The 23,656-nt window shown below is 44.3% G+C and overlaps 1 protein-coding gene and 1 pseudogene across 1 annotated transcript; one reads left to right on the top strand and one right to left on the bottom strand.

The window, feature by feature from the left end:
• LOC127974696 (uncharacterized) overlaps positions 1-14,135 on the bottom strand; it is a 61,618-nt pseudogene extending 47,483 nt beyond the window's left edge.
• On the top strand, positions 14,046-17,923 carry LOC127974284 (uncharacterized). Its single transcript, XM_052577469.1, has 5 exons — positions 14,046-14,639; positions 14,724-14,849; positions 15,886-16,207; positions 16,370-16,531; positions 16,694-17,923. Exons 1-5 carry the CDS (start codon positions 14,046-14,048, stop codon positions 17,158-17,160), a joined length of 1,671 nt encoding a protein of 556 aa, XP_052433429.1. The 3' UTR covers positions 17,161-17,923.
• The last annotated feature ends 5,733 nt before the right edge of the window (positions 17,924-23,656 follow it).

Genomic DNA, 23,656 nt, shown 5'->3' with positions numbered 1-23,656 from the left:
CATGAGTATTCTGGAAACCTGTAGCAGGAACCAAACACATAGAACCTGCAGTTACCAGTAAAGGTTAAGGGGCCATCACTTTTGCAAAGCCCTAGTACAATTGAGCACATGGTCCAGGTGACATTACATTAAAAGAATCAGACAGAATTTCACTGCAATCTTTTATTATGTTCATGCCCACCAATCCTGGAACAGATTTTCTCTTCAGTTTTGTAATAGGATCCGTTGGATCTCTCACCACCAAAACGCCACGCTGTGGCAAGACCTTATCCATAGTTTTAAAATCAAGTTCCAAATAACCCAAATACGGTATAGAAAGGCCATTTGCTGCTTTTAAAGACAACCACCCACATTCTTTTAGAACATCCTCCCCTTTGCACTCAAAATGTTCCTTCAAAATACTTTCGGTTATGATGCTGACCATAGAGCCTGTATCTATCATAGATAGAACACATACTCCCCCCATATACACATCCATAACTGGAGTAGGTCCTGTAAGTGCATGGAATAATTTTTCCCATGAATGGGTGAAATCACCTGAGCCCAACTGTTCCCTTCCCATCAGTGCTTTAAGTGGACCGGTACGCACCGGTACTCAGTACCGCCACTTCCAAATATAGCTCTTGAGCGTACCGCCACCTCTCCGTGCGCCCAGAACGTGCTTTTAGCGTACCGGTACACTCATTTGGACATCTGTTTTAATAGAGGTTTTAATCCTTTGCCTGCACTGTCGCTTTTCAGAGCGCCCTTCACACAGCTAGCTTCCTAATTCATTCCACCGAGAGCAGAGACTACATTATCCATACACCCTTGAGTTTTACAAGTGAAAAGCGCATGCGTCACTTTTACCACTGTCAACAACTCAATTTGGCCGGAGAGAGTGTGTAAAAACGCGCACACTCGCTCAGTAGAAATACAAATACAGTGAACAACACTTAAAGCAGTGATCCTCAAATCTGGCTCGCAAGATCCACTTTCCTGCGAAGTTTAGCTCTAACCCTAATCAAACACGCATGAGTTTGCTAATCAATGTCTTCAGGATCATTAGAAAATCACAGGCAGGTGTGTTTAATTAGAGTTGGAGCTAAACTCTGCAGGAAACTGGATCTCGCGAGCCAGATTTGAGGATCACTGACTTAAAGGGTTAGTTCCCCCAAAAATGAAAATTATGTCATTAATAACTCACCCTTATGCTGTTCCAAACATGTAAGGCCTCCTTTTATCTTCGGAACACAGTGTAAGATAATTTAGATTTAGTCCGAGAGCTCTCAGTCCCTCCATTGAAGCTGTGTGTACGGTATACTGTCCATGTCCAGAAAGGTAAGAAAAACATCATCAAAGTAGTCCATGTGACATCAGAGGGTCCGTTGGAATTTTTTGAGGCATCGAAAATACATTTTGGTCCAAAAATAGCAAAAACGACAACTTTATTCAGCATTGTCTTCTCTTCCGTGTCTGTTGTGAGAGATAGTTCAAATCAAAGCAGCTGGATATCCGGTTCGCGAATCGAATCATGAACACCAAGCTGATTCAGATAACGAACAAAACATTGACTCGTTCACGAGTCAAGAACCATTTCTGTCAGACGCGTCCGATTCGAGAACCGAGGAGCTGATGATACTGTGCATGTGTGATTCAGCGTGAAGCAGACCGACACACAGAGCGTCTGAACTGATTCTTTTGGTGACAAATCGAACTGAATCGTTTTAAACGGTTCGCATCTCCAATACGCATTAATCCACAAATTACTTAAGATGTTAACTTTTTTAATGTGGCTGACACTCCCTCTGAGTTCAAACAAACCAATATCCCGGAGTAATGCATGCACTCAAACAGTACACTGACTGAACTGCTGTGAAGAGAGAACTGAAGATGAACACCGAGCCGAGCCAGATAACGAACAATAGACTGACTCGTAATGCATCTCAAAATCATAAAGTCACTGCTGGAAAGGGTTCAAATATGCAAAGATGCTGGAAAACTGAAGAATCTGAAGGACCTTAAAGATTTTTCTGAAGAACGCTGCTCAGTTTAACTGTTCAGAACAAACAAGGGACTCATGCACAGCCATCACAAAACAGAAAGACAGTCGAGGATCATCAGGTGACCACACAGAGTTTTGAATGGGGTTATTTTAATAATTTCAGCATTTTTTTTTGTCTTGTGGACTAAATGTTAATATCTTTTATGTACAATATCTTACTCAGGACAGTACTAAATAAAATATAACATGCATTTAGTATGATCTCTCTTATTTTTTGAAAATCACTCATATTTTCACAGATTCTGCAAAGGGTGCCCAAACTTTCGATCCCCACTGTGTATATATATATATATATATATATATATATATATTAGTGCTGTCAAAATTAGCGCGTTAACGCATTCGATTAATTTTAAATATTTAACGCGTTAAAAAAAAATAACGCAATTAACGCGGTTGCAGTTTTTTTTATTTCCAGTTGTGGCCTATGTGTGTTCAAAGTGCAAAGAAATATGGATAAGACCAAGGAAGGACTTTTAGACGGAAAGTTTCAGTATAAAACTCTGCCGGATTACTCTTGAGTCTGCCACAAGAAACAGCAACATTAAAATCATGAACTCAAATGTCATTGTTTAAAAACAAAAAAACAATGACTGTAACAGTGCGTAAATCAGACCTTTCTGTAACGCTAACGTTAATAAGCTTAAATGAAAAAAACGAAATAATTGTGTAGCGGAGTATTTTTTGTACACAGTGCCGCGAACTGTCAATCACTCCTGTACGCGTGCATCACTGTCCTCCTCAGCTGCAGCAACTTGCGCTCTCTCTCTTCATCAAGCTTTAAAACAAAAAGGGGACAAAAAGATCATATTGTCTTTGTGCATAGGCTATAGATTAATTCGATAAATGAATATCTAAATTTGTGCCTTGCCGTCTACGGTATTTTTTTAGAACTTAGAAAAAAGATGCTGCAGCCAATGAACAGCCAGCGGGGGCTGCAGGACGACTCAACCTCCGCAGACAGTTTTTAATGTTTATCAGACAATAAATACTCAAGATTTTGCTTTAGTATAACTCACAACGAGTTTCACACACCTTCTCCGGCCACGTTGAGTTGTTGACACTTAACAGTGGGAAAAGCGACACATGCGCTATTCTCTTGTATAACTTAAGGGTGAATGGGTAATGTAGTTTCTGCTCTGGGTGGGATGAATTAGGAAGCTTGCATTGTGAAGGGCGCTCTGAAAATCGGCAGTGCAGGTAAAAGATTAAAACCTCTATTAAAACAGATGTCCAAATGAGCGTACCGGTACGCTACAAGCACGTTCTGGGCGCACGGAGAGGTGGCGGTAAGCTCAAGAGCTATATTTGGAAGTGGCGGTACTGAGTACCTGTGGGTACTGGCCCACTTAAAGCACTGGCAATGACTATACTTTGGAATTTTTTTGCAGTCCACTTAGAATTCAACATGGAAATCATTTTTGTTTTTTATTGGCATTGATTGTTTTGAAATTCAAATGGTACTTACATGCCTGTGTTTTTATTTCTGTAATAAATATGGCTTTCAAGCCAACAGTTAATTTGGAGGATATTGATGGTTTATTGCAGGTATGTTGTTTACATGAGAAAATCTTTGTTACAAGTTAAACAAAAATTCCAATAAACAATCATATTTTGAATTTAAATAGTTTCTTTGTCTTGAGTTTACATTAATTATTTACATTTTACATTTACATATCCAAAAAGTTTCAGTCTTTTAATTGTGATTAATCGCGATTAATCACGATTAATTTTAAAAAATTGTGCGATTAATTAGTTAATTTTTTTTAATCGATTGACAGCACTAATATATATATATATATATATATATATATATATATATATATATATATATATATATATATATATATATATATATTTATACATACACACACACCATCCAAAATATAATACTCAGTCACCATTGACCCACATGTTGTTCCAAACTTGTAATAATTCAACAAAAATTAAATTACCAGTTTATGTCTTTATAAAGAAAGTCTTAAGAAATACTGCTTACTTAATTAGATGTTTTCTATTCAAATTCGGTAAGGCTCTGCAAAAATGTATGGACATGTGGACTCACATTTTGAACCTTTCTTTTAACAGTAGACCCAGTTTTGCGGCTAGTTCCTTTTTTTGCAGTACACTTTGTCCCCTCAGGATTAATCCTCACAAAGAACCTAATACTCAGATCAGACAAGATCAATTTTAGAATTTGATCAGTTAGTAAAAAAAATAAAAAAAAATAAAACTGTATTATGAGAACCAAGTACAACAACAAATACATATTGGCAAAAAAGACATTCCTTAAATAAAACCATGATTGGACATAATGATTTTTTAACACTTACCTTTGAATAAGCTCAAGTGTGGCACTGGCTGACTCCTGGTACTCAATATTAAAAACATAGAAGAAACCAAAAAGCACAGCGAGTGCTGCAGCAAAATCCAGCTTCTCTTCAATGCAATGTGTCACTTTCCCCTCAATGCTGACCATCCACCATCCATGAGGTTAGAAGTTTATCTCCTGAAAAATGAAAAGTTACCATAAAAACTGCAAAGAAACATATAGGTTGTTTACTATATATTTTATGCTTACCAAGCATGATGAGCCTTGGTGTGGCTGTAGGGTTTGCTCAGTCTCTATTGACGTCTTGGTGGAAGTTTCCTTGTAAACAACATAAAAAAAAAAAAAGATTACTCAGCAAAAACGTAGCAATTTTCCCTTTAAAAGGTTTATTTTAAAGGGGGGGTGAAATGCTATTTCATGCATACTGAGTTTTTTACACTGTTAAAGAGTTGGATTCCCATGCTAAACATGGACAAAGTTTCAAAAATTAAGTTGTATGTTTGAAGGAGTATTTTTGTTCCAAAAATACTCCTTCCGGTTTGTCACAAGTTTCTGAAAGTTTTTTTCGAGTATGGGTCTGTGTGACGTTAGATGGAGCGGAATTTCCTTATATGGGTCCTAAGGGCACTTCTGCCGGAAGAGTGCGCGCTCCTGTAGAGCAGAGCACTGAGAGCAGAGACATTCACTGATCAGAGCGAGAGCAAAATGTCACAAAAGAAGTGTGTTTTTGGTTGCCAGGGCAAGACAACCCTGCACAGATTACCCCCAAAAAAAACAGCATTAAGGGACCAGTGGATGGAGTGGATTGATAGAGTATCAACGGAGTTGTGCAAGTGTTTTTGTTTGTTCCCTGCATTTCGAAGATGCTTGTTTTACAAACAAGGACCAGTTTGACGCCGGATTTTCATATCGTTTATTTCTTAAAGGGTTAGTTCACCCAAAAATGAAAATTATGTCATTAATAACTCACCCTTATGCTGTTCCAAACATGTCAGACCTCCTTTTATCTTCGGAACACAGTTTAAGATATTTGAGATTTAGTCCGAGAGCTCTCAGTCCCTCCATTGAAGCTGTGTGTACGGTATACTGTCCATGTCCAGAAAGGTAAGAGAAACATCATCAAAGTAGTCCATGTGACATCAGAGGGTCAGTTAGAATTTTTTGAAGCATCGAAAATACATTTTGGTCCAAAAATAGCAAAAACGACGACTTTATTCAGCATTGTCTTCTCTTCCATGTCTGTGTGAGAGAGAGTTCAAATCAAAGCAGTCTGGATATCCGGTTCGCGAACGATTCATTCAGTTCACCAAATCGAACTGAATCGTTTTAAACGGTTCGCATCTCTAATGTGCATTAATCCACAAATGAATTAAGATATTAACTTTTTTAATGTGGCTGACACTCCCTCTGAGTTCAAACAAACCAATATCCCGGAGTAATTCATGTACTCAAACGGTACATTGACTGAACTGCTGTGAAGAGAGAACTGAAGATGAACACCAAGCTGATTCAGATAACGAACAAAACATTGACTCGTTCACGAGTCAAGAACCATTTCTGTCAGACGCGTCCGATTCGAGAACCGAGGAGCTGATGATACTGTGCATGTGTGATTCAGCGTGAAGCAGACCGACACACAGAGCGTCTGAACTGATTCTTTTGGTGATTGATTCTGAACTGATTCTGTGCTAGTGTTATGGGTGCGGGTAAACCGAAGGCTTGAATCAAGGGCAATCATCGCAAATGATGCCATTACGTCGAGTGCAAAAGAACCGGTGAACCGTTTTCTTCAACCGGTTTATTGAATCGAGCTGTCCGAAAGAACTACTGGTGATCCGAACAGCGATGCAACCGGTTCTTCACTCGTGAGCGAGTCAGTCTATTGTTCGTTATCTGGCTCGGCTCGGTGTTCATCTTCACAGCAGTTCAGTCAGTGTAATGTTTGAGTGCATGCATTACTCCGGGATATTGGTTTGTTTGAACTCAGAGGGAGTGTCAGCCACATTAAAAAAGCGAACAGCTTAAGTCATTTGTGGATTAATGCGTATTAGAGATGCAACCCGTTTAAAACGATTCTGTAACGACAGGTAAAAGAGGAGGAAGCAATTGCAGGCAATCAGATGATGTTTATTAGAAAGAGAGTCCAGAATGTTGGCAATGGCAAGGAAGGTCTACGGTGGCGTGAGAAGAGCTGGATGGTGAAGTCGATAGTGCAGGTGAAGGAGGTCAATGGTTGAAACCAGGAACAGACCGGAACACTGACACGAGGACGACAACACGAATCCAATCCAGCACACGAACACGGAAGACGGTAATCCAACTAGGACACGGAGACATGAGAGAGGATCTGACAACAGAGAGAGAGCGAGGTGAGTATAAGTAGCCGAGGTGTGATGAAGATCAGCTGGAGCGAGACAATCAACACCCAGGTGATGACAATCAACTAAACGAGCACATGGAGACAACGTAAGTACAAAAACAATCACAAAACATGACACGGAGGAAACACTGGATTTCCTACCGTGACAGTACCCTCTCCCCTAGGACGTCACCTGACGTTCCCAGCCTGCTTTACCTGTAGATTGTAATCATCTATAAGGTGGTGATCCAATATGTCCCGAGCAGGAACCCAGCTTCTCTCCTCCGGACCGTAACCTTCCCAATCCACCAAGTACTGAAAACCGCGTCCCCTCCGTCTAGAGTCCAGAATACGATTAACCGAATAGGTGGTTTCCCCATTAACGAGACGAGGCGGGGGGGGAACCGGGGCAGGCGGATTAAGACGGGAAGAAATCACCGATTTAATTTTGGACACGTGGAACACGGGATGAATCCTCCTGTACGCCGGAGGAAGGCTAAGACGCACGGTTACCGGATTAATAATCTTGGTAATAGAAAACGGGCCAATAAATTTGGGAGCAAGTTTGTTAGAAACGGAACGCATAGGAATATTCTGGGTAGAAAGCCACACTCTTTGACCGACGACGTAACGGGGAGGCTTCGACCGGTGGCGATCGGCCTTAGCCTTGGTGCGCGACCTAGCCTGGAGCAGAGCTCTGCGAGCTCTGGTCCAGGTGCGGTGACACCTCTGGACTAGTGCGTGTGCGGAGGGGACCGAAACCTCGGATTCCGTACTGACAAAATTAGGTGGTTGGTACCCTAAACTACACTTAAATGGAGACATGCCCGTAGATGACACTGGCAAAGAATTGTGTGCGTACTCCACAACTGAGAGTTGCTGACACCAGGACGAAGGATTATTGGAAGCCAAACATCGCAAAACCCTCTCGACATCCTGATTGGCTCGTTCGGTTTGACCATTGCTCTGGGGATGGAACCCGGAAGAAAGACTAACAGTCGCTCCTAACAATTTACAAAATTCTCGCCAAAATTTGGACACAAATTGGGGACCCCTGTCAGAAACCACGTCTGTCGGAAGGCCATGTATGCGGAAGACGTGGTCAATGACAGCTACCGCTGTTTCCTTGGCTGAAGGTAATTTGGGCAAGGGAATAAAATGAGTCGCCTTCGAGAACCGGTCCACTACGGTTAAAATCACCGTATTGCCTTTAGAGGGCGGGAGGGCGGTGATAAAATCTAGCGAAATGTGGGACCAGGGTCTTGAAGGGACAGACAGCGGTAAGAGTAACCCATCTGGAGGTCGATTGGAAGTCTTACCAATAGCGCAAACTGAACAAGCCAAGACGAAATCGTGGACGTCACGAGCCATACCAGGCCACCAAAATCGTTGCTTGACTAGAAATCTAGTTCTACTAACCCCTGGGTGACAAGCAACACTGGAACAATGACCCCACTGGAGAACGTCTGACCGTAACCCCTCCGGCACAAACAATCGGTTCGGTGGGCAACGAGCCGGGGGCGTTACCCCTTCTAAGGCAGTCAACACCTTCGATTCGACCTCCCATCTGAGCGCGGAGATAATGATGGTCCCCGGTAAAATGGGCTCGGGAGTAGCAGTACGATCGGAACGCTCAAAAAGACGGGATAAAGCATCGGGTTTGATGTTTTTGGAACCCGGCCGGTAAGAAAGTGTAAAATCGAAACGACCGAAAAACAATGCCCACCGAGCCTGCCTGGAGTTAAGTCTTTTGGCGGTTCTAATGTATTCGAGATTCTTATGGTCCGTCCATACAATGAAAGGTACACCCGACCCCTCAAGCCAGTGACGCCAGTCTTCCAGTGCAAGTTTGACTGCCAACAACTCTCGATTGCCAATGTCATAATTAACTTCTGCAGGAGATAAACGGTGAGAATAATACGCGCACGGATGCACCTTTCCGTCTGAGGATGCGCGTTGGGATAACACTGCTCCTACCCCCACCTCTGACGCGTCGACCTCCACTATGAATTGACGTGAGCGATCAGGGGTGACGAGAATGGGAGCCGAAACAAAGCAGCTTTTCAGTTTGGCAAACGCAGCTTCAGCTGCGTTTGACCACCTGAACGTCAAACTAGGGGAGGTCAAGGCGGTCAGAGGAGCGGCTAGTTGGCTGAAATTGCGAATGAAACGCCGGTAAAAATTGGCGAACCCCAGAAATCTCTGCAGGGCCTTGCGAGACTCTGGGGATGGCCAATTTACCACAGCCTTAACCTTCTCAGGATCCATGCGAACACCCTCAGTCGAAATGATGTGTCCTAGAAAAGAAACAGACTGTGCATGAAAAACGCATTTCTCCGTCTTGACAAACAATCCATTCTCTAGCAACCGCAGAAGCACTCGTCGTACGTGTTGCACGTGTTCCTGGAGAGACGAAGAAAAAATCAATATGTCATCCAGGTAAACATATATGAACAGATCGACCATGTCTCGCAACACGTCATTAACAAGTGCTTGAAAGACTGCCGGCGAGTTGGTTAGCCCGAACGGCATAACGCAGTACTCAAAATGGCCTCTAGGGGTGTTAAAGGCAGTCTTCCACTCATCCCCCTCCCTGATGCGGACCAAATGATAAGCATTACGTAAGTCCAATTTAGTGAAAACGGACGCTCCCTGCAACCTCTCAAAAGCTGAAGACATAAGCGGCAAAGGATAGGTATTCTTTACCGTTATGTTGTTCAGCCCTCGGTAGTCAATGCAAGGTCGCAAGGATCCGTCCTTCTTTCCCACAAAAAAGAACCCCGCCCCCGCTGGAGAAGAAGAAGGGCGGATAAACCCCGTTGCTAGAGAACTGGATATATATTTCTCCATGGCCGCCGTCTCTGGAATAGACAAAGAATATAACTTGCCCTTAGGCGGAGAAGTACCTGGCAATAACTCTATCGCACAGTCATAGGGACGATGAGGAGGAAGAGAATCAGCACGAGACTTACTGAACACCTCCTTCAGGTCGTGGTACTCCGCGGGCACGCTAGCCAAATCCACTGCTTCCCCCTGAAACACAGACTCAGAAACATTAACACCAGCAGACAAAAGACAAGACAAATGACATTCCTCGCTCCAGCTAACCACAGATCCAAGGCGCCAATTGATCCTGGGGTTGTGTTTCTGAAGCCAGGTGTGACCGAGAACGATGGGGGATTGAGGTGAGTCCGTGATGTAAAATGATATCTCCTCAGTATGGTTGCCAGATGTGATGAGAGAAACAGGTAAGGTGGTCTGTGTGATGACTGGTAATCTGTGTCCGTTGAGAGTAAAGGGTGCAATGGGGTGTTTGAGGGAGGTGAGAGGAATGTTAAGCTTACGAGCGAATTTGAAGTCCATGAAGCTACCCTCTGCCCCAGAATCCAACAAAGCGTGATGATCGAGTGCGTGGGTGGACCACCGTAGACTCACCGGAAGGAGTGTCGATGTAGATGAGGTCTTCCTGGCAGAGATCCCACCCGATAGTAGCCTCTGTTTTACTATCGGGCTTGGTCTTTTACCGGACAACGCTGGATGTGATGTTCTTGGCTGCCGCAGTATAAACATAGTCCCAGGGATCTCCGCCTGATCCTCTCCTCCCGGGAGAGCCGAGCTCGCCCCACCTGCATGGGTTCAAGATCTCCCGGTGGGCTGACCGCAACCTCTGAGCGCTGACACTGAGCCTCCGGTCTGTTCGCGAGAACTGCTCTCCCCCTCCGTCTGGCGGCTTGATCGAGACGGTTGTCAACTCTGATGGTGAGATCAATCAGGCTATTGAGAGAAGTGGGGAGCTCGACGGCGCGGATCTCCTGTTGGACGCGGTCAGCCAACCCATGCAGGAAGTGATCCCACTGCGCCTCTTCGTTCCACTTACACTCCGCCGCCAGGGTGCGGAACTCAATCGAGTAATCGGATACGGACCTGTCCTCTTGACGTAGGTCCGTGAGAAGTCTAGCTGCTTCCCTCCCGGCGACGGAGCGGTCGAAGACCCGTCTCATCTCCTCCGAAAGGGCGTGGAACGAGGCACAGCAGCTGTCTTGATTCTCCCACACCGCCGTCCCCCAGAGGGCAGCCCTTCCCGTCAGTAGTGACAAGACGAATGCCACCTTCATTTCCTCGGTGTAGAACGTGCGGGGCTGCATGGCGAAGTGCAGAGAACAATGAGACAGGAATGATCGACAAAACTCTGGCTCACCCGCATATTTCTCCGGGATGGGGAGGCGTGGCTCGGGCTGGGAAATACCCCCGGAGACGATTGGCGGTGTGGGTGGCGTGGGAGGCGCAGCGGGTGGCTGTTGTTGTTGGTGTTGAGTCTGGAGAGCGAGCTCGGACACCTTCGTCACCATTGCTTGGAAGGCTCGACCCATCTCATCTATCGCCTTGTCTTGGCGATCCATACGACCCACGGCTCTCTGCAGAAATTCCTCCAGATGAGATGGGGAGCGATCGCCTGCTGCTTCCATGATGGTCAGATCCTACTGTAACGACAGGTAAAAGAGGAGGAAGCAATTGCAGGCAATCAGATGATGTTTATTAGAAAGAGAGTCCAGAATGTTGGCAATGGCAAGGAAGGTCTACAGTGGCGTGAGAAGAGCTGGATGGTGAAGTCGATAGTGCAGGTGAAGGAGGTCAATGGTTGAAACCAGGAACAGACCGGAACACTGACACGAGGACGACAACACGAATCCAATCCAGCACACGAACACGGAAGACGGTAATCCAACTAGGACACGGAGACATGAGAGAGGATCTGACAACAGAGAGAGAGCGAGGTGAGTATAAGTAGCTGAGGTGTGATGAAGATCAGCTGGAGCGAGACAATCAACACCCAGGTGATGACAATCAACTAAACGAGCACATGGAGACAACGTAAGTACAAAAACAATCACAAAACATGACACGGAGGAAACACTGGATTTCCTACCGTGACAGATTCAGTTCAATTTGGTGAACTGAATGATTCGTTCGCGAACCGGATATCCGGCTTTGATTTGAACTATCTCTCACAACAGACACGGAAGATAAGAAAATGCTGAATAAAGTCGTCGTTTTTGCTATTTTTGGACCAAAATGTATTTTCGATGCTTCAAAAAATTCTAACTGACCCTCTGATGTCACATGGACTACTTTGATGATGTTTCTCTTACCTTTCTGGACATGGACAGTATACCGTACACACAGCTTCAATGGAGGAACTGAGAGCTCTTGGACTAAATCAAAAATATCTTACACTGTGTTCCGAAGATAAAAGGAGGTCTTACATGTTTGGAACAGCATAAGGGTGAGTTATTAATGACATAATTTTCATTTTTGGGCGAACTAACCCTTTAAGGATAATGCAGTCCCAACGAAAAAAGGTCACGATCGTGTGTTGGAACCACAGGCGGTGAGTAAAACTGCTTCAAATATCTCTGTGTTGTTAACTTGTAGGCTGTAGGCGCGTAAGCACATCAAGTAAACAAAATGCGATGTTGGCATCAAACTGCACTTTCCACATGTACACCTTAAAAAAAAAAAAAAAAAAAAAAAAAAAAAAAAGACGACATAAAGTGGAACTTAGTTATTTTCCAAAACCGCTAAGCAAATATGTACAGTTTCAATACATACCACATAGAGACGTCGTTGCTGCTGCTCTTGTTAAATTTCAGCCTCTGGATCTGATTCTGGATCATAAATATACGGCTGAATCTGACTTTTAGCCATGGTTTGTTTTGGAGGATGTTTTTTTTCCTCACGGTAATGTCACAGCTTCCAAACGCTCTCAACGCAAAAGCCTACTCGCACTCGTGATTCTTTAGCTTCACCCACACGTCACGCCTCCAGGCGCTCGTGTTTTTCCGGGAAAAAACGGTAAAGACTATCTTTCTCTTATAAATACAATAAAACTAAAGACTTTTCGGAGTTATGAAGGATGCAGTACTACTCTATAGGTACTCAAGATTAACAGGATATTGAGTGAAAACGAGCATTTCAACCCCCCCTTTAATAGTTTTATTTAATTATTGAAATAAAAATTTGTGCATTAAAGGGAGTGAGTAAACTTTTCTACCATCTCTAATATGAATTTGCAAGTGGAAGCACAGCTCTGAAAAATTACAAGCCACAAATGCACACCCTAGGACCTGACAGTGGAGGTTCACCTGTGGAGGCCTATTCATAACGTTATCTTGTTTTTGTGACTGCCTGTGATTTCTGTGCATATGAGACCTAAACAAGGAGAATTTTCTTAAATGTACAAGGGCACTTCTGCATTCCACAGGCATATTGAAAATTTGCTCTATGTTGGTGTCTTTTTATATGTGCATTAAAAAAACACTAAGCTGGTGGAAAGGAACATTGCACAGTTTGGATCGGTACATTGTGGCAAATGTTGACTAACCAATTAAATGAATAAATAAAACATTACTAAATAAATAAAACATTTGAGTTGGTAAATTTTTGATCAATTAAATATTTTGCAACACCAAGGGATCTAACTGAAAGTTGTGAGGAGAGGCTCAAAACTCTGCTAACCATATAGCTTTCTGGAAACAAAGGAAGTCCAAGAACAAATAATAACGATTTAACTTCACATAAAGTATTCTAGGAACCTCACTTACATTTGAACAGTTTACTTACTCCTTGTGGAAGGTTCCATTTTAAGGCTTAAAACGTGAAAACGTAATTGGTTGACTAACGATGCATGATGAAAAGTAAATAAATGACTTGACCACAAGGCTGCCTTAAAGGGGCAACACCTTTGCGTTTAGATAAGGCAGTCAGTGTGTGCGTATGTGTGTGTTAATGCATAAATCCTTGGTATCCGCCTGAATATGTGTACATTTCACAATATAATGTGACGTAATGCAATGGAGTATTGTCGGAGGACAGTAATTTACTCGTTGGTACCTGTAATGGGTCCATAGAGTAATTTACTTTACTATTTATTATTTGAGCTGCGTAAATTCTTAAATAATTTTTTTTTTGTCCATATTGCACAGCCCTAGTTCATTCAATAAATACAGTTAACAATCTAGCTTCTGAGTACTTAGTTATAAACCCAACAATAGCGGGATCAGTAATTTTAATTTAAGTGGGCCGCGCAAACATGTGTGTGGTTGTGTGGGCCGCGAGCTGAAAAAGGTTGGGAACCACTGCTTTAAATGATGTTTTATTAACAAAGTTCGGGAGAAGCACGAGCAGATAATTAACACAGGTGGAGAGCACTCAGCAATCAATGGTAAGAGGTGTATATATACAGCAGTCTCACCTCAATTCATTTGACAGTCTCGCAGCAGTTAGTAGCTTTTGGTTCCAGCTCTGCCATTATGTCACAATCGAGCTCTTCATCTGATGAGAACGGAAACACCACCAAGGATGCACGTTCACATTCCGCCGGTCCAACGACCATCCCTCCAACGCCGGACGTCGCACCTGAGCCCCAGGCTTCTTCACGCGGCCGCACACCGGCCCGAACAGCCCTACGCTCACCAAGACGTCGAGGCCAGTCTTCACCGCCCCCGGCAAGGCTTCCACCTTCTTCCCCGGCCTCCTCCTACCGCTCGGCCGTCCCGACGATCCCACCTATCGGGAAGTGGACCGTAGCTGGATTGAGGGAAGCGCTCGGCAACTCAGACATACAGGCTTCGCGAAAAATGAACAAAGCGGAGCTGTATGATCTGTACGTTTCCCTACAGTCGACTCCAAAAACGACCCACAGGCAGAGCAAAGCCCGCAGGGCCCAAAATTCGCCTGCCCAGCTACCACCGTCGTGTTCCCGCACAGGATCCGGCTCGCTTCGCCCATCGAGCCGCAGAAACCGGTCTTCAGCGAGCCTAGGCCGCGCCCCAGATTCCGCCATGGCAGGTACACACCCACCTCCCGATGAGGCCCAGCCCTCCACCACGGTTTCTGCTGCCACAGTGCCGCATGCAGCCAGGCCCAGCGGCCCCCCCACAGCCACTCAGTTTCATAATCCTGCTATACATAACCCTTTTTCTTTTCAGTGGCCTACAGCCCCCGTTGGAGACACTAGCGCGAGGCCATCGCTGCTACCAGCACAGACCCAAGGATACCAACAATTCTACCCACCAGGTTATAACCCCGCCCACTTCCAGTGGCCTGCGGCTCCAGTAGCTCAAACAAGCGCAGGCCCGCCTCCGCTTGCAGTTCAAGCCCACGCTTCAAATTATTATGCTCCCTGTTCGTCATACCCTCCAACTAACTTTCCTTTTCAAACCACAGCAGGTCATCTAAGCGTGAGGCCGCCGCCGACATTCGCAGCCCCGGATCATACCCTTCCTAGCTCTCTCATACAAAATAAATCACCTTATTCTCTCTTCACAGCGACTCCGATGCCCGTGCCATCCAACGCAGTCGTCATGGAACCACCACTGGTATCCCAAAGCATCCGAGCACAGATCTTATCAGGTGCGGAGATAGATCTTTCCTCTCTTCTCCCTCTACTCCCCGCAGCGGAACCAGACCGCCGTATAGATTGCGGTGATTTTTCAGTTACCCTAAAAAATACAAACACACACTCATCTCGCGTTCTTTCATTTCCTGAGTTTGCAATTGCTTTTTCCCGTTTCACTGAAATCATCTGTTCAGCTTTCCCCCACAGGCGGCGCGAACTGAACGATTATCAAGCAATCATAGCTGAGCTTGCGCTGTCCTATGGGGGTGGGCATTTCTACACGTACCATAAACTATTTTCAGCAAAAAGTGCAGTGCGAGTCGCACAGTGGAATCAAAGCGCATACTGGGGCGCACTCGACTCCGATCTCCACAGCAGAGTGTTTTTAGGCTGTAAAAACATCACTTGCGCAGTTTGCAGGTCAGTTACGCACGCAACCGCATCGTGCCCGCAGGTTAACCCTTCGACTCTTCCCTACGAGGGAACAAACACCGCTAAATCCACCAGCTACGTGCCTCGGGCAGCAACCACCCACGCAAACCAGGATTCTCCCTTCGACGAAAGCCGACAGCCCTGTAACCATTTTAACAAGGGTAAATGTCACCGAGCGCGCTGCCGGTTTATGCACATCTGTAATTTCTGTGGCGGTGCTCATGCCCGCATTGTATGTCCAGTTTACAAATCTGTGAATAAAAAATCAAAAAATTATTTGGCGACTCCTGTAAATATTTCGCGCATGCACTTCGAACTAGCTCATTTTCTCTCTTTTCTGTTTCTCTTTCTGTCCAGCGAGCATTCGGTCTCACAGCGGACGCAGCGAGAACTTTTCCGGTAGAGCACTTACGTTTTCTCTTTCGTCCAGCGAGCATTGGTCTCAAAGCGGACGCAGTGTGAGAAAATCTCCCGGTCAAGGTCTCATTTTCTCTCTTTTCTGTTTCTCTTTCTGTCCAGCGAGCATTCGGTCTCACAGCGGACGCAGCGAGAACTTTTCCGGTAGAGCACTTACGTTTTCTCTTTCGTCCAGCGAGCATTGGTCTCAAAGCGGACGCAGTGTGAGAAAATCTCCCGGTCAAGGTCTCATTTTCTCTCTTTTCTGTTTCTCTTTCTGTCCAGCGAGCATTCGGTCTCACAGCGGACAAAGCGAGAACTTTTCCGGTAGAGCACTTACGTTTTCTCTTTCGTCCAGCGAGCATTGGTCTCAAAGCGGACGCAGTGTGAGAAAATCTCCCGGTCAAGGTCTCATTTTCTCTCTTTTCTGTTTCTCTTTCTGTCCAGCGAGCATTCGGTCTCACAGCGGACGCAGCGAGAACTTTTCCGGTAGAGCACTTACGTTTTCTCTTTCGTCCAGCGAGCATTGGTCTCAAAGCGGACGCAGTGTGAGAAAATCTCCCGGTCAAGGTCTCATTTTCTCTCTTTTCTGTTTCTCTTTCTGTCCAGCGAGCATTCGGTCTCACAGCGGACGCAGCGAGAACTTTTCCGGTAGAGCACTTACGTTTTCTCTTTCGTCCAGCGAGCATTGGTCTCAAAGCGGACACAGTGTGAGAAAATCTCCCGGTCAAGGTCTCATTTTCTCTCTTTTCTGTTTCTCTTTCTGTCCAGCGAGCATTCGGTCTCACAGCGGACGCAGCGAGAACTTTTCCGGTAGAGCACTTACGTTTTCTCTTTCGTCCAGCGAGCATTGGTCTCAAAGCGGACGCAGTGTGAGAAAATCTCCCGGTCAAGGTCTCATTTTCTCTCTTTTCTGTTTCTCTTTCTGTCCAGCGAGCATTCGGTCTCACAGCGGACGCAGCGAGAACTTTTCCGGTAGAGCACTTACGTTTTCTCTTTCGTCCAGCGAGCATTGGTCTCAAAGCGGACGCAGTGTGAGAAAATCTCCCGGTCAAGCTCTCATTTTTCTCTTTTCTGTTTCTCTTTCTGTCCAGCGAGCATTCGGTCTCACAGCGGACAAAGCGAGAACTTTTCCGGTAGAGCACTTACGTTTTCTCTTTCGTCCAGCGAGCATTGGTCTCACAGCGGACGCAGTGTGAGAAAATCTCCCGGTCAAGCTCTCATTTTCTCTCTTTCCTGTTTTTCTCTTTCTGTCCAAAAAAAAAAAATAAATAAATAAATAAAAATAAATAAATAAATAAATAAATAAATAAAATTTAATAATACTAATAATAATACTAATAATAAATAAATAAATAAAACGCCTGATCGGTCCCCGTTGCAAGTCGGCAGGGCCTATCAGTCCAGGCACAATGAGCCGCCACCACAGGCCCACTGGCCAAACTTTCAGACCCTTTCTAGAGACGCCAGCACGCCAAACGCGGCACTCATTTGGGGGGTCTTTTAGTTCGGCGGCTGTCCTCTGCTATTTAGCTTTTTGGGGGAGTACTCTGGGTTCGGGCCGAACTCCGAGCTCGGAGCCCTCCCTCCGGACAGCACGCCAAATACGCATTAAATCTTACCCTCCCAATTGTATGTAAGTGTGAACTCGTGAAATGATGTTTTATTAACAAAGTTCGGGAGAAGCACGAGCAGATAATTAACACAGGTGGAGAGCACTCAGCAATCAATGGTAAGAGGTGTATATATACAGCAGTCTCACCTCAATTCATTTGACAGTCTCGCAGCATCCCCCCACCACCCCTTCTCCACACTTCTAATCCTAAACCACTTACATAGGGTAGGGGGGAGTACTCTGGGTTCGGGCCGAACTCCGAGCTCGGAGCCCTCCCTCCGGACAGCACGCCAAATACGCATTAAATCTTACCCTCCCAATTGTATGTAAGTGTGAACTCGTGAAAGAATTAACTCGGAAGGACACTAGGACACAGAACACATCTTTGTGAGAATCAAGATGCACAGTGATCTGGTTGCTCAACTTACAGGACAACAAATTACATATTACTTCACCGATGTTATTAACTACTACAACACTGGATTACATTATTGTTTATTTTATTTTAAATATTTTTATTTAGCTTCATGTATTTGTGAATGTGTATACAAATTGAATGTTACTAAAAGCTTTGTCGATGTTAAGATTATTTTAAATATACCAATAAAAAGTACTGCAGGATTTATCTAGTTCTTTATCACTTTATTAAATTTGTGTAAAACAAAACAACAAATGTTTGCTTTTTACATCAGATAATTTTCATATGTCCTCTGTACTTGTATTCTTATTGGAGTTTAACTTTGACAGTTGATGATGACAGTATGAAAACACAAGGCTTAAAAACGCATTTTGAGAAACAACCGTTTGCAAAATTAACCAACAAGTTTTTTTAATGACCCATAATTAAAAATTACATTTTACCTGAGAAATATCAGATGCTTTGATATTACTTTATGTAGCAAGAAATCTTGACCGGTGGAATGCCTCCCAATGGCCAAGAGCAACGTCTGTCACACGTGCTTCATAGTACATCTCTAGTCAGGTAATAAAAAGGTTGAATAATTGAGGCAGGTTGAATGCTTTTGTTCTATGAAGTATTTTGTCTTTCAAGACACGCATTGCAGCCTCCACATAGTTATTGGTTGCCACGTGCTGGCAAGTCCCTCCTATAACTGAGAGCCCAACTCTCACGTCGACTGTAAAGATTCTGTAGATAGGTCAGATCTGTCATGGGTAACAAGAGAAATTGTAAAGAATAAATACAATACAATAAAACCCTCAGAATAGGCCTCGGGAGGGTAAATGCATCAGAAGTACTACTAAAATATTTAAGCTACCTCTAACTGTCTACTGTTACATCCCTAGGATGTATGTCGTTGTTTTTTTTAATTGTTGAGGTAGGTTTCCCCACCCTTTGGGGTGTGTTTATGTATCATATGTGTTCTCTCACTCTCTACCGCTCTCTAATTGATAGGCAGGTCAAATTGCCCACAGGTGGTAGTCATCCGAGAGTGTGGGGCAGACGGTGCTGCTACAAAAGGGCAGAGGGAACACTGCTTGGGAGAGGCTCACTTCTCCCCTGCTCCAGACCTGCATTGTGTTCCTCCCTTGATGGTGTAAGGTTCAAGTAGTTGTTACGTGTTTTGAACTGAGTTGTATTCCTGTGCACAAGTGGTGTGTTGAAGCCACAAAGTGTAGCACATTTATTTTCTATTGTTATTTCTGTTAAGGTATTAAGAGGTATTGTAACTCACTTTATTTGATTTATCATTAGTATTGGAAGCCGTATGGAGAGGGTGCCATTTTATTTTGTACTCCATGTTTATCCCTGTTTTTGGTTAGTGAGGGAGTTGAGAAAAGCTTTTGTTGTTGATTTTTCTTTTCTTTTACTTGGATAGATTATTTAGTACTCCTCCTGCTAGTCAGCTGCTGTTTTGTTTGTTGTTTTGGCCAGGCCCTCTCCTGAAGACATTTGTTGCTTCCCTTAATAAATAAATTACTTATTTTCTTACTAAGTGGTGGTTTTATTTTCTGGAGCAGAGGACTGATGTGATTCCTCCACGTTTTTTTTTTTTAATTCGTTCCTTTATAAACTTTAGTTACTCTGTTACTCCCACTCCCAACCCTAGACTGGGAAAGTGGATCGTAACAAGTGGGGGCTCGTCCGCTCGTCTTTTAATTGTCTATTGGTAAGTGCTCTTTCTCTCAAATTGTTTGACTGTTTTCGACTGTAGGTGGGGAGGAAAGTGTTGCAGTCATAGGCATAATGGAGTTTGACTTTACTGAGTTTACTCTTTGTCCTACAACAGAGGCCTTTAATCGTTGTACTAAGAAAGATCTTATTTTGGTGGCGGAGTTCTTCCATATTGATATTCGAAAAGATGTTACAAAACAAGTGCTGAAGGATGACCTGTTTGGGAAATTGGTAGATGCTGGTATTTTGCCAGAGGATTCTGAGGGTGGTGTTGCAGTTCAGTCTGAGGAGGTAGTGGAAACCGCAGCTGAAAATGTGAATCTCAGCTCTGTGGGGTCTCATGATCCTAGGATTGCCTTAAAGTTAAAGGAAATGGAGCTTTTGATTAAAAAACAAGAATGTGAGGCAGAAATGATTAGGCTTCGTGTAGTAGAGACTCAGGCTGACAGAGACATCCAAATACGTAAACTGGATCTTGAAGCAAAGCGATTAGCTCAAAAGCCAGTTCCATCCCCGCGTACTAGGCTTCCATCCGTCTCATCACCTTTAAAATCTTCTGGCAGTACAGATACGCAGGACTTTTCCCATTCACCCTCCAGTGATACTTTTGATGTTAGTTGGTACATAAGACTTGTGCCTCCGTTTAGAGAGACGGAGGTTGATTCCTACTTTGTTGCATTTGAACGTGTTGCTGGTAAGTTGAGATGGCCAAAAGATATGTGGGCTCTGTTACTCCAGTGTAGCCTAACGGGGAAAGCACAGGAAGTTTGCTCTGCCCTTCCTATCGAAAGCTCTCTTGACTATGACATCGTTAAGTCTGCAGTTTTGCGAGCATATGAACTTGTCCCTGAGGCCTATAGACAGAAATTCCGCACTCATTCGAAAACAGTCAACCAAACATATGTTGAATTTGTGAGAGAGAAAAGGGTTATTTTTGAAAAGTGGTGTCTGGCTAGCAAGGTTACTTCCTTGGAGGACTTACAGGAACTAATCTTGTTAGAGGACTTCAAAAATTGTATTCCTACAAAGATCGTTGTTCACTTAAATGAACAAAAAGTGTCGATGCTAGCTAGTGCTGCAGTGTTGGCAGATGAGTTTGTGCTGACACACAGAAATGTCTTCTCAGCCCACACATCTGCCAAACTTTCGTTGATGCATGCAGAAAACTTGGTTGCCCCACCGGTTGTGCACTCGCCTGTTGTGCACCCGTCTAAAACTGAGATGCAGTCTAAATTTGGTCGTAAGTTTGCGAGTGGTGAAGAAAGGCGTGTCTGTTTTTTCTGCCTTGATCCAAACCATTTAATTTCAGACTGTAAGGCTTGGAAACAGAAAAGGATGTCCTCCAAACTCAAAAATGTAGCACTAGTACAAACTCTAGGTAATGCGAGCTCTCTTGGTGAAGAGAGTTATCAGCCTTTCTTGTTTAAAGGCACAGTTTCTCTCTCTCCCGATTCTAGTTGTAAATCGGTAACAATCTTGCGTGACACTGGTGCAGCCCAGTCCTTCATATCTGCAACCGTCTTGCCTTTTTCCGCTGACTCGTTTACCGGTAATGACATCTTAATTCGTGGTATTAATATGCACTGTGTGAATGTACCACTTCACACTGTGTATCTGAAGTCTGACCTTGTGAGTGGGCCGGTCAGCTTAGCTGTGCGCCCACAATTACCTGTTGAGGGGCTTGATCTGATACTAGGAAATGACCTTGCGGGTGGCACTGTCTTTCCTAGGCCAGTTGTATCCTATAAACCTAGTACCACAAACAACCCTGATTTAGCAGCGAATTTCCCCTCTGCATTTCCCGCTTGTGCCGTTACCCGTGCCCAGTCAAAGAAATTTGAGGAGATGGTGGATCTCTCAGATTCCTTTTTGGTTAACGGTCCTAACTCAGTGGAGTGTGTCCTGTCTATAGTCCCTGACCTTGCTGTAGCTCGTGAGAAATTAAACCCTGAAACCCCACTGAAGGTAGATAGAGAACACTTAGCTGCAGCACAGAAAGCAGACCCTTCCCTAGCCAAGTGTATATCAATTGCTAGCAGCGCTACCCATACATCTGATTCAGGGGTGGGTTACTTCTGGGAAGGTGGATTGTTGATGCGTAGGTGGAAGCCCCAGCAAGAGGTTTTAGGTTGGCAGGAAGTGCGGCAGATTGTTTTACCTGCTGGTTATCGGCAACAAGTTTTGAAACTTGCCCATGAAAATACATTGTCTGGTCATGTGGGTATAACAAAAACCTACCAGCGAATTACCAGGTACTTTTTCTGGCCTGCTCTTAAGTCAGCCGTGTCCAGATTCTGTAAGTCTTGTCATGTGTGCCAGATGGCAGGTAAACCCAATCAGAAGATTCCACCAGCACCCCTGTGCCCTATTCCAGCAGTGGGTGAGCCGTTCGAACGCTTAATTGTTGACTGTGTTGGACCGTTGCCCAAAGCCAAATCAGGACAGCAGTATATATTGACCATTATGTGTGCTGCAACCCGTTTCCCTGAGGCCGTTCCGATACGTACATTGAAATCTAAAGTTGTTGTAAAAGAACTGCTCAAATTTTGTACCACTTTTGGATTGCCAAAAGTGATTCAGAGTGACCAAGGGTCAGATTTTACTTCGAGAATTTTTAAACAGGCTCTCGAGACATTTGGCATAAGTCACCAAATGTCTACAGCATATCATCCTGAATCCCAAGGGGCTCTCGAAAGATTTCATCAAACCTTGAAAACACTGCTGCGTCGTTATTGTGTGGAAACTGGGAGAGATTGGGTAGAGGGTCTTCCTTTCCTAATGTTTGCAATTAGAGAGTCCGTGCAAGAATCTCTTGGCTTTAGCCCATCTGAACTTGTGTTTGGCCATACAGTTCGAGGCCCTCTGAAGTTGTTAAGCGAGCATTTGTTGGAACAAAGTTCTAAACCCGTTCCTGTCGATGATTATGTCACTTCTATCCGTGAGGGGTTGCACAAAGCCCAAAGTCTTGCCAAACTTCATCTTTCCTCTGCTCAGACTAGGATGAAGGTGCGTTTCGACAAAAGGGCTGTAAAAAGAGACTTTCGCCCTGGTGATTCTGTGTTGGTTCTACTTCCAACCCCTGGTTCCATCTCACAAGCAAAATTCTCTGGTCCATACCTGGTTGAAAGGAAGTTAAATGACAACAACTTCCTTGTAGCTACTCCTGATAGAAAATGTAAGAGTCGTGTGTGTCATGTAAACAGACTTAAGACCTATGTAGACAGAACTCACTATGAAGTGAATGCAGAGCAGACTGAGTGTCCACCGCTACCTGCCGCTATTGCCACTGTGGGTGTAGTGGCAAATTACTCCTTGGAGGAGGATGGCTTGATGTGCTTTGATGTCCCAATCCCCTCTATTCCTCTGAAGAATTCTGCTGTTCTGAAAAACCTTTCCCCTTTCCTTTGTCATCTTTCCGTTGAACAGGCTAAAGATTTAATCCAGTTACTGAATACTTTTCCTACCCTGTTTAGTGATGTGCCCGGAAGAACAACTGTGTGTGTGCACGACATTGATGTTGGTGATGTAGCCCCTATAAAACAACATCCTTATAGGGTTAATCCACAGAAACGTGCGGTTATGCAGACCGAAGTTGAGTATATGCTGCATCATGGAATTGCTACGCCCAGCCAGAGTCCTTGGAGTTCCCCTTGCTTGCTTGTTCCAAAGCCTGATAATAGCTTTCGGTTTTGTACTGATTATCGGAAGGTCAACAGCGTAACAAAACCTGACTCTTTTCCCCTACCCAGAATGGAAGACTGTGTTGATAGAATTGGCTTGGCAAAATATGTCACCAAATTAGATTTGTTAAAAGGCTATTGGCAGGTGCCCCTCACTCAACGTGCCTCTGAAGTTTCTGCTTTCGTCACCCCTGATAGTTTTCTGCAATACAGAGTCCTAGCTTTTGGGATGCGAAATGCGCCTGCTACCTTTCAGCGCATGATGA

The sequence above is a fragment of the Carassius gibelio genome, chromosome B16 (genome assembly GCF_023724105.1).
Source record: "Carassius gibelio isolate Cgi1373 ecotype wild population from Czech Republic chromosome B16, carGib1.2-hapl.c, whole genome shotgun sequence".
Taxonomy (NCBI): Eukaryota; Metazoa; Chordata; class Actinopteri; order Cypriniformes; family Cyprinidae; genus Carassius; species Carassius gibelio.
The sequence above is the reverse complement of the archived record's forward strand: the minus strand, read 5'-3'. Positions and strand labels throughout refer to the sequence as shown.